This window comes from Charadrius vociferus, unplaced genomic scaffold (genome assembly GCF_000708025.1).
Source record: "Charadrius vociferus isolate BGI_N301 unplaced genomic scaffold, ASM70802v2 scaffold262, whole genome shotgun sequence".
Classification (NCBI taxonomy): Eukaryota; Metazoa; Chordata; class Aves; order Charadriiformes; family Charadriidae; genus Charadrius; species Charadrius vociferus.
In genome coordinates, this window is record NW_009647218.1 from 574,541 (window position 1) to 590,495 (window position 15,955).

At 40.4% G+C, this 15,955-nt stretch overlaps 1 protein-coding gene across 1 annotated transcript; it reads left to right on the forward strand.

Moving 5' to 3' along the window:
- The first annotated feature begins 10,262 nt into the window (after nucleotides 1-10,262).
- On the forward strand, nucleotides 10,263-13,955 carry NPVF (neuropeptide VF precursor). Its single transcript, XM_009879533.1, has 3 exons — nucleotides 10,263-10,436; nucleotides 12,220-12,592; nucleotides 13,488-13,955. The coding sequence occupies exons 1-3, from the start codon at nucleotides 10,296-10,298 to the stop codon at nucleotides 13,493-13,495; spliced, it is 522 nt and encodes a 173-aa protein (XP_009877835.1). The 5' UTR covers nucleotides 10,263-10,295; the 3' UTR covers nucleotides 13,496-13,955.
- The last annotated feature ends 2,000 nt before the right edge of the window (nucleotides 13,956-15,955 follow it).

A 15,955-nucleotide genomic window follows, 5' to 3' on the forward strand; every position in this document is an offset into this window, starting at 1 on the left:
GCTGTTTTAGGCACTACCACGGCCTAATCGAGGATAGAGTGCACGAAAATCTGACAAAAAATGTTTCATGTGAAATTGCAGTATGCACTGCACTGATCAGTGCTTAGCAGGGCACTAGCTAAAATCCACTTGTTAGTGTTTAGGCATCTATGGTTTTAGGTATAGTTTGATTAAAAATATACCCTGAAAATACCAACTTATGGTCTAAACCAGTAGGTTTAGTGTCAAGGAGGGGGATGTGTGGGCTTTTTTCCTAAACAAATGTTCTGTCTTAGGAGTCTTGGCAAAGCAGATATGTCAAGATAGATTTTTTAGCGTATTTCTTCACATCCCAGACTGAAGAATAAAGATAATTATCATGCATCACATCCAGTATCTTGTTTTTTACAACAAAAAGAAAAAAGATTTCACACGTGACTGATCCTATGACTCTGCAATGGTGTTTTTCTGGGTTAGAATTAGAGATAACTCAGTACTCATAATAAAACTCCTTTCCAATAATTTGCGTCCATCTAAAATCGCAGTCCTGCAGACATGTCTATTATATACCCATTAGTCTCCACGTGGAGACAGAGATTCAGTTCCTCTTGGCCAGAGACATACTTTTTGACCTGTAGTAAAAATCACTGAAAGTTATACTGAAAGACGTTAGTAGAGATACTGAATTTTTCTAAACGTCAAGGTCAGTTACTTCCATCAAAATCAAAAGCTTCTGGGCATCCCCTACCTCTCTATTCAAATGCTTTTAACTCTCCTAAGCAGCTCCCCAGTACTGCTGCCAAGTTTGTGATGCCTCCACTCTCAGTGTTCAGGGTACAATGGGTATATCGTCCAACTGAGCTGATTGTTAGAGGCTTATATTTATTTATTTGCACTAAGTAATTGGCACAGTTACCTGTGGAGGAGAATACGTCTGTGAGGCTACAGCAGCCTAGCACGACATTTAAATTAGCTGCCTACCGTGTTCATCCCCTTTCGCTGTGATTACCTCCCTGCCACACTCACAACTAATCAAATTAATGGCCACGTTCATCTGTTCTGAACCAAAATGGCATTAGGATGGGATCAAGCCCTGCCTCTTGCTCAGGCCCGGCGCCTGCCTGTGATGTACCACGCTGACCTCCCCTCAGCCTTCTATTACGGTGACATCCTGCACGAGAGGCTGGTGAGACGAACTTTAATTGCAAAATTAATATACAGCAGGGGGCAAGAAAGAGAAAAGAAAATATGTGAAAGTGGGAGTCATACAGCTGTTTGCCATACAGCAATGTGAAATTGGTAGTAATTACGCCCTCCTGCGTCTGGACAAATTGTTGCTAAATTAAACAGTCTTTAGAGAGACAAAGAGGCAGAAAAGGAGCTTCCCTGCTCCGTCCCCAGCCTCTGGCAGCCTCAGCCTAAAGAATGATTTTAATTTTTCTGCAGAAACAAATGCAAGAGTACGGGGAACTATACGATAGCACTAGGTGACTGCTACTAGTATCTCCAGTGATGTACTGTTGTAAATAGAAAAATAAACAGCTCACTACTGTAAAAAATTACAGGGCTGTAAATCCACCAGGGAATTGTGGTGATATCATAAACTATAAGAGCAAAGCTCAAGTGACCACAATCCAGCGATGGAATTATAGCCCTATAACTCAAAATTTACTTAGTCCTTACACTTTACAGAGCAAGGAATCGAGTTTTGGATCGACACCCTGCACAGGGTGCCCAGGTTTGCTCTTCTCCTCCTGCTTTTTTTTCCCCTCTTACTCTCTTCCTTCACAGGCACCACACACAGCTCTCATCGCTCCTAGCGCTTCCCTCACCATGCAGCAAATGCCACCAGAGTTCCTTTGCTACTGGCACTAAAACTCCCTGATTTTGTCTCTAAGAAGAGCTGTGCAAGGTTGAGAGAACTGAGTAGCAAATGAACCGACTTGGCATCTTATAAGGATTTTGAAGAACAATGTGCTATTAAGACTTCCTCCAGCGCATGTTTATTTGATGTCCAAGCTAATACATCAAGAGTTAAAAAGTGACTCTTCCAGGCCATTGCAAGCTCATGCCAGAAATGTTGGGCACTACTGGTAACTCTTAGCAGGATCAAGGAATGTTCTTTACTCATAAATTAGGGACAGCTTGTGCAACAGTTTTGAAATGTTCTCTTTCCAAAAAAAAAAGCACACACCTTTTTCAGTATATATATCCCCCAAATCAACATAGAAATTAAACATATTCTAATTCAAAGCACACAAGTAATCCTGTTTTTTTTTCTAGAGTCCTTCCATTGAAAATGGCATGTTCCATCCTGTATTCAGGTGATAGATTTGTCCTCTCAGCACTTGTTACATATTTCTTTGTGTACTTTCCCCATTCAACTGCCCTGAGATATCACAGAGGAGCTGCAGAACAGCCAGTGCATGGGCTCCAGTACTCACTTGCACCTTACCACTCCCAGTCTTCCCGTTAGAAACCTACTGATCTCATGGTCACACCACAGAAATCAGTAACCAGATCTTCACAAGAATCTCTCCTCTATATTTCAGATGAACAGGGATGCACACACCATAAAAAAAAAAAAAGAGTAAAAAAAAATTGAGAGGGAGGGAGAGTAGGAGAGAAGAGTGACTCTTTTTCACAAGAACATAAAAATTTCAATGCTAAAGCAGCCAAGCTGTCCAGCTAGCTTAGTGTCCCATTTCAAGCAATACCCAGCACCACGTGTTTGTAAGAAAGCTGCACAAAATCTGCAATAATCAAGCAACTGCCTCAATTGTTAATCTTGCCTTTTTTTCAGGCAAGTTGGTATCTCTCTTCCCAAGCCCCACTTCAATCAGCTGAGAAGAATGACCCTCTCCCTGGTAGATGGCCCTGACAGGAGGCTTGCTCGATGGCTTCCCGGCTCATGGCTGGTCCTCATTTCTTTCCCAGGTGAGATGACAGCAGAGAAGTCTGTCAAGCCTTATTCTGGTTCCAGCTTATGTGATCAACAGCACGGGGAGCTGGGAGGCCTCTGGAGCTGGTAAGGAGTGGCAGGCTGCCTCTTGGTGGCCTGGCTTGTCAAAGGTCAGCACAGCCCTGACCCCGATGCAGCGAGATGCCCACTTGAAATCAGGCAGAAGTCCACTCCACCTCTCCCCGTCCTCATGGTGGTGGGATGAAGACCTTTTGCGCTTGGACTAGGAATTATTATTCCTATGCATGCATCGAAAATAACTCCCTGTTGTGGACCATGGCCCCAGGGTGGTGGCTGTGCTGCTTCACAGTCCCTGTCACTTTCCCACAATATAAAGAGATGCTACAGGCATCGTGGCTGACACCCAGCTCAAGGTTAACTGATGGCGCAGCCAGCTCCTTCACCGCCACAGGCAAAGTCCAGTACTTTCCAGCGAAATGCTACTTCCCATTCCAGGATAGTGTCTAACGTCACTGTTGTAAAACAGCAAGGATGAAAAGAACAGACTTTTCTCCCCCTTTTTCCCTTTAAAAAGCTACATTAAGAAAACAAGAGAGAAGCTTTGTTTCAAATAAGCTGGACCTGGTTCTCCAGCTTTGTCAGTAAAATGCTTGCAGCCTCTTTCTCCCTCCAAGAAACATAGGTGTTCTCCTTTAATTTTTTTACTCTCCTAAATTGCTTACATTTTTTCCTAACGTGAAAATCCGACATTGCAACCCACAATTCAGCTAATAAACAGTGTAATCTTCAAGCTCCTCAGTGTTTACATACAAGGCATAGGGGAACTATTAAATGAGCACAGTATTTCTAGAAAAATGTCATCCTGAAAAAGAAGACAACAAGGAATGACAATATCTGTACCTATAACTAACACAGGTTCCAAACTGAAAAAGAGAAGAGGGAATAATGAATCTTTTAAGAGTTCCTTGGTTAATAGTTAACTTGAATAAAAGCAGCTAATGATTTTTTAAAGTCCTGAAAGAGTTTTGAAGACATAATTTAATATTGTATTTTTTTTCCTCCTGCACTTTCCATTGCTGCCTGTGGACCCTAGTTTTAATCAGATTTCTAGTTCTTCTAAGACTTTATGAAGTCTTTCTTGATTTGCAGCCAACCAAAGCACTTTTAATAATGTATGGTAAAAGCGTTTAATTTTTAATAGACAAGAATGGGCTAGAGCTGCTACACACTGTAGTAGATTGGGAAGTACAGTATTATACTCTGCAGAGTAGTTAGTAAAAAAGAATGTATTTATATCCCAAATGTTATTGAAAACATGTTTATTTTATTACTAACACAAATGTATAATTGAAGAACCTGTCTAACCCGGAATTACTGCTCACACCTTATTTACCAAGAAGATAAAGTCGTTTTCAGCTTGTTACCACAAAAACTCAAGCTTCTCATTGTTTTCTGCCCCTCGTGCTGTTCTGCTGCTCCAAAAGATCAAGGGGGAAAAAAAAATTAAAATGTGAAGTTACTCATTCATATCCTGGATTCAGCTGGTCAGGAGGGAAAATATCTTCTAACACTGGAGACCAATTCATCGGGGTTAACCTTAAAATAAGATTATTTGTACCTTGATATTTGCATGCATTTGTCCTTTGTTTACTATTACCTGGCTAACAGGAAGGCTCAGAGCTACATGTAGATGAAAATCTGGTTCAAAACTGAAGGTCTGATTCTGCAAATCAGAGAGAGCTGCTTCATAAAAGTTGCTTTTCCTTACCAAGCTGTAGTACACAAAGAGGGGGGTTGTCACAGTAGACTAAATTCCCCTATTCTTCTGCAAAATCCCAAAAGCTGTGCTAATCCCTCATTAATAAAGACATAAATTATCACTGTGCCCATAGTAATTGTACAGATGTTGAGGCTTTATACCTGTGGTATTTCAGCAGAGTTATTCCTGATTTAGTGTTGGTTTCCTAATGAAATGAGGCAAATGTGTTTCTCTGGGCATAAGCCTGTGCCTGTCAGTCACCCCTGATAACTTTCAAGTCTGGAGGCCAAGTTCAGTTGAATCTTGCAGGGAGAAGTCTTGCTGAAATTCTACTTCATGGTAACAGGTATGTCAAGAGAGGGTAGACACGCTGCTCACGCAGGGAGTAAGGTTAACCTTACAGTAAGGTTAATCCTTACTGGACCTCAGAGAATACATACTGTCACTTACTTCTCAATCACAAAGTCATGGGAAACCAAGCTTCACTGGTTCCCCTGCTCACTGAAATATTTATTATCAGTACAAGAGGGATACCAGGCCTACATCCATGTATAATGCCAGGATACTGAGTGCAGTGGAGGTATGGCTATCTGCTTAAAGCCATATATATTCTGGGCAAACACCCCTTGGATTGTGGAGCAGAATTGAAGCACAACACAGCAAAGCCAGCACAACCCACTGCATGCTATAAGAATGGGTGAAAAATGAACAGAATGGCTTGCCAATAAAAAAAATGATATATTTTTAAATCTTCTTACTTCAAAATGAGCCATAGAATAGGTCATGTAATACATAATGGCAAAATGAATATATTATGAATGATTTATCATTATGGAAATGCGCAGATGCTTATTGGTAGCATGAGTCATATAACATGCAATTTTCACACAATATGTTGTTAATAATGGATAAGGATTTATCAGTATATTCTTCTATAAAGAAAAAGCAATATTAAAACTTGTTCTTTCACTGGAATCAAATAACTCAGTACGCACTGAGTTGCTTATTAAATTGAGCTACTCTTGCCATTACTACTAACTACATTTTAATATCAAATTTTTAAAATAGATATACATCAAGTCACTGCTGTAACCCATCACAGATCAGATCCACCTTACTGTGATACCACTAAGCCAAAATAAATGCCCTTTCCTGTGCCTGTCTATACTAAATGAAGAGGAAAAAAAAAAGAAGCAAGCACTACCTTGTCCTAGTTTGTACCACGCACCTGCTGGAAAACTCTTAAAATTGGTCCTGCCTGTGAGGCTTGTTTCACACGTAGATGGGAAGGTTGCTCCCATTTAAATGGGGAATTTGCAAAACAGAAGTTCAGTTATGGTCAAGTCTTCCGAGTAGCTTGGCTGATGAGTGATGTAAGATAGCAAGACAAAACAAGCATGGGACAAGAGGCCAGGATCTCCTAAGTCATTTTCAACAGTACGCAGAGTCCTCTCCCCTCCATATGCCTTAATTAGACCTTTTGTGGATCAAGCTGGAGCAATTCAAGAATAGACAACCCTCCTCTCCAACACTGTTGCCACCAATGAATGTGTCTTCCCTCCCCAAATAAATAATTGTAATAGATCATGCCAGGATGCCTCAGTTTGAAGTCAGCTGGGCCAATTTATGCCGCTACTGAAGATAGCATAAACACAGCAGAATTTGCGGTCACATTAATGAAGAGCGCTCACATTATACATTCCAGTACTTGAGCGTTAGGGTCTGGTAAGTCCTTCCTCAGGAAAGATAATGAACAATCATCATAACTGCTTCACTTGAAATTTCCAAAGAGTTCCTGCTGTAGAGCCATGAAAGGCAAATTAATCCATAAGAAGGTAAAGGGACATACAACTCTCTGCCTGCCTGGCATGCAAAACACCTGAAAACTTCACTTTATGTTGATTAGAAAATCAACATACGTAGGAGACAAACTGAACGTTAATAAACCTGATGAGACTTAGACAACAGCAATACATTTTCCTATTCTGTCTAGGGAAACAAGAATTTGTATTTGTGCCAAACAATGCAGGAGAGTTTTTGGATCTTGCCAATTCCATTTAATTTAGAAAGCAAATATCTTCACAGTTAATTGAAAGACCATTGATCAAGAGAGGTTCATAAACTAGTAGCTAGGTAAAATGACCACGTTAGATAGATATTAGTGCATGAATTGCATTCATTATTGTCTTTATTGTTACCATAAAGAAAAGGAATTTGGAAAATCCATCTGTTCCCACAGATGGAAGCCCCCTGACATGAGGCTCCAGAGAGTCAGGAACCCGCACGCATGCCTCTGTGAAAAGAGGCAATTGCTGCCCCTGACCTGTCAGAGCACCAAGAGGACAAGGGATCCTTTTAGAGGTCTTCTCCATTAACATCTTCCTTTTATTCCCTTTGTTTTCCAAATAATTTGGCCTAGATTTGCAAATACCAAAATCGTGGTATCCCCAAGACTCCATTTCTCTGCCCAGAATATTTATTATTTAAAAAAAAAAAAAAAAAGGAGAGAGAGAAAACACCTACTCTGAAAGGAGGGCTATTACCAAGGCACTCAGAGGACAGATGAGGCTTTCTTACTTCCTACATATATTTGTTTATGTATGCACATACAACCACTCTTCATGAATCATTACTGTTCCAGTATCTTTTCCCTCCCCATCTACCACATCCCACTCTAAAACAACATCTTGTGGAACAGTCTCAGAGAATGAAAAGGGGAAGAATAGTTCCTTGAGACTATGCAGAACTGTGCTGATTCTCCCATCATACTTCTTTTTTTCCCCAGCAGTTTTCTGAAGGAAGCGCCAGATCTTTGAACCCAACCTTTTCTGCTGTCAGCCAGGGCCAGAAGGATTACACACAGCAAAGAAACAAAGAGGAAATGAATGTAAATAGTGTCTAAAACAACAAGGGAAAGCTGCACACAGAAGCCAGGGGCTGATTAAAATGCATTCTTTTCTCACAGGGCCTCCTAATTAGCTTACTAATACCATTCTCATCTATTTTAACAATTTAATGGTCTCCTGTCACATAAAAAAAACGGGCACCCTCTCCACCTGAGGAAGTTCACCTGAGAGAAACTGCTCCCTTTTCACTTCCAGCTCTGTCAACGGGACTTCTCTCTCCCCTGGGAAGGGAGACATCTCCCCACACACGCTGAGCCAGGCAGGTTCACCTCAGATACCAGTAGCAAGCCGCCTGGGTAGACCCCCTCAGCAGCTCTCCCCAAATAGCTTTGCTTCCAGATGTTACCTCTACATCTGGCTCCCAGGTCAGCACTCGCATCTGGTTGACCCCTTAGTCTCAGCCCCACCCCGTTAGCTCGGCTGGCATGGCAAACCAATGCTCAGGTGTCCAAAAGTCTAGTGGCCCTCATCTCAGGTACGGGATTACTCCTGATCCCTGAACTCATCCCCCAGAGTTCAGAGAGCTCATGGGAGAAAATGCAGCACCTCTCTCATGCAGGTACACTATTTATCTGGAATGAATATGGGGAATGCTGGCAGGTGGGTGGGTATTGAAGCTGGGCTAAAAGAGCGGTATTTCACAGGAATTACCAGGCAAGATCATACACACTGCCTATCTAGTCCACTGTTTGTCAGATGGTTCACTAGAAAGTATGAGAGTCTGGTAGTAGGCATCGCGCAACATCTCCTGATCCCATCCTCTCCTCAAGAAGGCTTCAAATTCCCTCTAAAATTGCTTACTCTTGTCAAGGAGACACCCCAAGACACTGTTCTCCTACCCTAGATGATCCCCAGTAATCAGAAGAGTTGGGGGGAGACAGGGACCATGTATCTATGGGTGGTGGGGACAAGATGGTCCAAGCTTGGAGAACAGGGGCTTGCTGCTTCTCCTGCTGTTGGATAAGGATTAAACTGTGGGAGAGGGAAAGAAGGAGAAGTTGTTATTTCTCCTAAGGAGATCATTCATTGGAATTTATTTTTCTTCTTTTTTTTTTTTTTCCACTTTAGGTGGTTCTAGTAAATAATTTAGGTGATAGGTTTTAGTGTTTCCTGTTATGTTGGTCAAGTTAGAGGTGCAGTCAGGTCAGACCAGCTTCCAACATACAATCTGTGGTTCTCATGAGTCCAAAAGGAGGTTTGAGTATCTTGTTAGCTCTAATACAAAGCCACTTAAGGCATCCAGGATCTCAGTTTTGGAGAATCTAAGGCAGAAATGACTCCATGCACGCCACACAACTTTAAACCCATAAAAACTGCCAACTTAATTCTAAAATGAGGTTACTTGCACATCCTTCAGCTACACAGTGCAGTAAACACAGTAAAATACTGTCAACAGATAAACAGCCATAGAATCATAGATTCATAGAATGGTTTGGGTTGGAAAGGACCTTAAAGATCATCTAGTCCCAACCCCCCTGCCACGGGCAAGGACACCTTCCACTAGACCAGGTTGCTTAAAGCCCCATCCAACCTGGCTTTGAACACTTCCGGGGATGGGGCATCCACAACTTCCCTGGGCAACCTGTTCCAGTGTCTCACTGACCTCAAAGTAAAGAATTTCTTCTTAATATCTAATCTAAATCTATCCTCTTTCAGTCCATATTATCCATGTTGCCCATAGTATAAAACATGTTCTCTCATGACAACTTTGCCAGTGCTGTTATGGAATGAACATTTTACGACCCTGGTGTTGAATTGCAAAATACCTTATCTAGAGTCCGGTTTTCCAGTATGAGCGTTTACCATGCGCAGATTTATCCTTATGCAGATGATTTTCAGTATTAACATGAGATTTAGGCAGTCATTTCAAGAACTTTAGAATAACAAATGGAGAACAACACAATATGCTTTTTCTTATGGCAGTCTGGCTCACCAGCCTATCTATCAACCAATTCAATGTGAGTTTTAAGGGCACATTTAGCGTGTAGCCTGGGCACGGGCAGTCCAGTGCTTTCACCATGTGGAGAAAAGTGGCAGAGGCCTTTTTAAACACTGCTGTTGGAAATTTGGCCTAAACAATATAGATCTCACATAATCTTTAAAATTTCTAAAAGCTTAACTGGTGGGTAGGGTTTTGAAAGAATGTTCCTAATTCAGTCTGAACACAAATTCACATGTTCAATTTAGAGCACAGATACTATGTACGTCAATAGATCTCACTGATGCATAACATGTCTTATAACCTGATCCACCACTTCAATAGACAGCACTTGATTTCAATGGGCCAAATGCCCCCAGTTGTACATAACTATAAACAAGCATTATATGGTCCAAAGGACCATTTAAGCATAAGAATCCTTCTAAGGACACTGATACAAAAGAAACGAGGTGGTTTTGTCTACTAGTAATGGAACATTGTGGCTGTTGTTGTCCCTACTGTTACAGCTCTCAAATTTAGCTAATTAAGACATATTTCACCAGAAGAATATATTTGTAAAGTCAGCGTGTCCCTAACAAGAAGCTATGTTGGTTAAAAACGTTCACAAAAGAAATTCCCAACATTCTTCAAATATATTCAAATGACTTCCCTAATTAATATTAAGAATCGAAGCTTCTGAGACTGATGTCACAGGGAAAAAAATCTTTTTGTTTTCTGATCATATAAAATGTGGGAGTTTTCTTTTCTGTGCAGGTTCTGAGCTCTCTAAATAAGCTTAATTTGAGAAAAATGGAAGTCATTTCAATCAAGGAGTTTATTCTATTTGCTGTAGTTACAGTAGTCTTTCTAACATCAAATAGCACATGTGTAGATGAACCGATGAAGTCCAGCCTGCAGAGCAGAGAAGACGATGATGATAAATATTACGAGGTAAGATCTGCATTACTATGACATTATTTGGGGAAACTGTGGGTCAGATCCTGAGCAATGTGAATTTCTTAGCAAAGGTCCTCCTAACCTCATTGCACAGTATTCAGCATTACAGCACTAGCAGTATGAAAAAGGCTTGTTGAAAGAATTTTCAGACAATTCATTTGCTCGGACACACATACTGTGTAAATCAATTCATCTTTCAATTTTCTTGCAATACAGCCTTATGATCAGGTTGAGACTTTTCTGAAATGTTTCTTACTTACACAGCGGGGCCTCAATTAACATTCCTGTCAGGCATTTTATGCACATAATATAACAGATACATTATTAATCCAAAATTAATAAAGGCATGCTTGTAATATTCAAAGAATAATGATAAACAGAGAACATTATAAATCTAATATAGTTAATGGTCTTAAAATTCTACTCTGGAAATTAACTATAAAAATATCCTTGCAGGGTTGCACATTTGTTATGTCTCAATAGATGCCAAATCAAATTTGCAGTTCCTATGTATTATTTTCTTGTCTGCCCTGCAAGTACTCCCTGGGAAATGAGAGCCAACCTCTCTTTTTGACTTATCATCATCGGTGTAATAAAGATCCTTCAAACCAAAATACAACTTTAATTATGCTAGTGAAATCCTCTGGTCTTCAGCTCACTCTCTTTTATAGACTTCAGAAGGGGTGTGCAGGTGCAATCAGAGGGATAATTTATTTAATATTTTAATCATGGAGTATGAACTAGAATGGTTCGTTCCCCTTCTCTCCCAGTAGCTGGAGAAGCAACTGGGAAAGTCACCAAATGGAGATAAGGAACTGAAATTAGGATTAGTAGCATTTGTGTCTTTAACTGAAATTAAAAAAACCCCATATTTGTATATATTTGCTGTTAAGGCTTGGAAGCTTATTTTTATCACAAAAATAAGTTATTTTCAATACACCCAGGGAAGGAACACTGCTATACAGGAAAAGGTCATGTTGACATTACTATTTTCCAGGCAACAGCTGCCCTTTACATCAAGAGACAGGTAATATACTAGGCTCAGTTCTTCACTGTATGCCAGCATAGACAGAGAAAGTAGATTTTGTGCCGTTTGCACAAAAATTAGGAACCCCTAATGCATCTTGTGCACTAGTGGATGACTAAAGCAACTTAAAGCTCAAGGCAAACTCTATGCTGCAAGGCCAGAACAGGCATGATGCGGACTTGACCCAAACGCTTTCCATTCATTTCCCTGGCTGTTAGCCCAGCAGGATATTGGGTCAAAAGGATCCACCCAGTGCTTAGGAAGAAATGAGCTTCAGGTAGCTTGGCCCATCCTCCTGTTCATCCAGATCAGACGAGTAAGAGACTGGGTCTGTGTCAAGTCCCTAAATATAGGCAGCATCTTCCCCTCCAGACAGTGTCAGTCGGTGATATTAGCAAATATGGACCTAACAATGACTCCTGTCCGCACCTAACTGACAGCACAGGTACCAACACCTATGTCAGAAATATTTCCAACTGACACCATTTGAATAGTTGTGGATACTGATATGGAGGTGTACCCTTGTGGTCAGTGTGCTGAAAAGGTAAGCAGGATAACGTGTGCCTATGAAGTAGCTCACACTGCAATGGCGTTTAGCCAATATACTTAAAAAGCATTAAATATCAAAAAAAAAGAGTGTTACCCAGCAGCTTTCTCAGGAGATATGAAAATGATGCTTTGTGTAATTGGTAGCTGGAGTAAAGCCCTATAAAATACTAGCATCCTTTTTTTTTAATTATTTTTCTTTAGATTAAAGATAGTATCTTGGAAGAAAAGCAGAGGAGTCTCAATTTTGAAGAAATGAAAGACTGGGGATCAAAAAACATCATCAAAATGAACCCGCCTACAGTAAACAAGATGCCAAATTCAGTTGCTAATTTACCTCTTAGGTTTGGGAGAAATTACCCAGAAGAAAGAAGCATTAAACCAATTGCTAATTTGCCTCTGAGATTTGGGAGAGCTTTTGTAGAGAACATACCTAGGCATGCTCCAAAGGTATCACACAGGCTTGGGAGATCTCCACTTGTTAAAAGTTCCAGTCAATCACTTCTAAACTTGCCACAGAGATTTGGGAAGTCACTGTCCATCAATCTGTCTCACGACGTTCAGGAATCTGAAGCAGGTAACACGATGCAAGCATTCAAGCCATCTATTAAAATGCATATTAAATCAGGTCAGCAGTGATCAAATACAACCACACTTCCTCAAGGGATATTCCCTAAGCATTTCAATACAAGTCCAATTTGCCAAAAGAAAGATTTGCAGGTCATCAAATCAAAAAGTCTCATCACAAGAACTAGTAGAGAATCTCTTTATGAAATCTTTTCTAATGAGAAGATGCCAAATAGCCAAAGCCAAAAATGTTCATATGACAAGATTAGGTTTGACAGCACTTAGATCAGGTTTCATTTTGAAAAGTTTAAAGCTTTGGCAAAAAACAAAGGTTCAGAATCATTGAAATATCCTGTTTCAGTACTATAAAATGACCAAACTAAACTACCAAAAATTACTCTTCCATTTTCTAAATTTATGCAAATTAGAGTAAAAAAAAGGACAAAATTCCAAGCTGAACAGCACAGTTTTGAAAATGCTGATTTTTTTCTCATCCAAACCTTTCTTTTTTCCCCAGATGGTTTTACTGAGATAATGTTTGAGATTTTGACTTTTCATTTCAAGTTAAGACGAAAAATTTTTTTTGGCATCTCAGAAATTTTTTGAGGATAGGAAAAATATTTCCCACCTATTATTAAGAATAATTTAAACCAGCTCTTCAGTAACAGTCCTTCTTATCATATCTGCTGCTTTATCTGAACTCTCCATTTGTCTTGGAACCAAGTTTTAGTTGGCTACCCCTGACTTGCGTCTAACACATGGGTAAAGTAGAAGTTCAGGCCAGGAAAGATAACTGATATATCAGAAGCCAAGATTCTTTCTTATTTAATTTGATTCCTTTCATTCCTTTCTCACTGTCTCACCTGATTATAACAGATTATGTTTTATTTGTCTGATATTTTTAGGGATATGAATTCTAACAGTTACATTAATACTGGAATGAAATCATGAAGACAGAAACTGAAAGACTTGGAAAAGCTGCTATGTGCTTTCAAAACTAAAGATCATGAAAAGGAAACATGAGAACTGAAACGCAAACCTGTCTTCATGTTACGAATAACGTATTTATTCTGCACAAACCTTTGATGTATAAGGCAATGGTAAGTGTAGTGATTGTTGTAGTAGTTTACTTCAGTGGCACTGTGGTATAAATTCTGTTTACTTCTGTGCAACTTATGTCCTGTTGGTTGTAAAACCTAATTTCAGAACAATGGCTGTATAATTGAAAGCATTTCAAGCAAAATTAAAAGCAGCATAGTATGAATAAAGAAGCATGGTACAATAAAAAGAAGCCTATCATGTGAATAACAAACAAAAGCAGGATCAAAACCACCGCTACCCTTTGTGTCATATGCAGCTAAAGAAAATTAAGTAAAAAGTAGAGAAAGCACTTTTCCTGTTGGTTATGAGTCATGCTAGATATAAATCTGAAAGGCGACTTGTCAAGAATTTGCCACAAATAAAACCTAGCTTCTCGGATCCCCACAGAGGAATAATATCTAATCCAAGTCATATTGTAATGCAATTATCTTGGGATTTATATCTGAGATAATGCCCTCCCCAATGTCCTAGAAGATCTGCCCTGTGGGTGTCCCGTGTCCTCTGCTAATGTGGATGACATTACAGCTACCAGATACACAAACGGAAGGGGCTACTCCATTATAAACCCATATTTCCATTTCATATTTCTTATGAAAAGCATTCCCTTCTTAGTGGAATATTGTGTGCTTAGGCTTCCTCCAAAACTGAGTTCAGTAAGCTTTGAAGAGAAGCTGAATTCACATCTGTTACAGGGAAGCCAAATCTGGTGGACTATGTGATCTAAGGCATTCTTTCTTCTGGCCCTCAGATACTGCACTACCTTGACACCAGGTCTGGCCAATAGCGGGGCTAGCCATCCCCAGAAAACCACACCACACGTACATACACACACTGTAAAGCCACAGCCAACTACCAACAGACAAGAGAGCAGCACCTTTACAGTCTCCACATACACACCAACAAGACTCACATAAACATACAAATGGGCTGACCCTCTTCTCACTCACAGGCTAATCAGACCGAAAGCTTGCTAGCACATCTCTCACCCAAACACAGGCAAACAAGTCCCTCCAGTAGCTGTTCCAGACCAGTGGTCTCTCCAGCGGTTGGCTCTCAGATCCTCGGCCCCTCCACTGTCCCGCCCCTATGGTCTCTCTAGCACCTGGTTCCCACACCTCTTTTCCTGTTCATCAGTTAGTCCAGCTTTAAATTCCTATTAGAATCACACACTCAGATGGGTCCCTTCATCAGCAGCTGTTAGATGCTCAGTCTGTTCAATAGCTGGTATCCAGACAATCAGTCTCTCCAGTTGCTAGCCCTCAGACCTGCAGGTCCCTTCAACCCTCGGTCTCTATCTCCAGTTGCTGGCACTCAGACCACTCACTCTACTCGTCACCTAGCCTGGCTTGAAATCTGCCAGCAGATCATACATACATGCACACAAAATAGAGAGCACACTCACATAGGAAAACATGCAATTACTGAGTTTAGCAAGAAGATAGGACACACTGTGATGATCAGGCACAGGGCATAGCCTGACAAAAAATACTGACAGCAGCTTGACTGCTTGCAGATGACCTCTTTTATTCCTTCTCTTATCTATTTTCCCATGCTTGTTCTTCCCCCATCTATCTTGATCCCTCCCTTTGACTGTCTTTGGCTCTCCCCTAAACATCCCAAAATAAATTTAGCACTTTCTCACATCCCTTAAAATATCCCATAATAAGTTGTATGTGATCCTACAAGCCCTCTAAAATATCCCATTGTGAGTTTGCTCTTTCCCATGAGATCCATGATAACCAGTTACAGAGCTCTGGCTGAACCTCCTGAATGCGTTGAGTGGTTCCTTTAAGGTCCCATCAATCAGTGATCTAAGAGTTCTGCTCTTTGTTACTGTCTTGTTATCTCCTCTTCCTCAGGGTATGGGTATCTGAGAGACTAATTTATTACTTCTGTCTTTTGTCTTAGTCTTTTACGTTGAATAGCCAGTAACCAGATATCCTTACATTCCACATATCTTTAGAGAAACCTGGAAAAAACCCTGATCAAATTGATCCTTTTCATCAGATAAATTCATAGTTGGGACAGAGCCCAAGTTGCCATTCCTCTACAGTTAATGCAGCTACTTGAAACACAACACTGTTCAACCTGTGTCTGGTGAATTTAATTCAACCCAAGGCAGAGAGACCACAATCCTGAGAATATCTAGTCTCTCTACTCACTCAGACTTGAAATATCAAAGAGAGAGGGACATCTAAACAGATTATAAACAAAGAGAATGTACCTTTTGAAAGTAAGAGTCCCAAAGCAATCTCTGGGCTCCTCTCTAAGT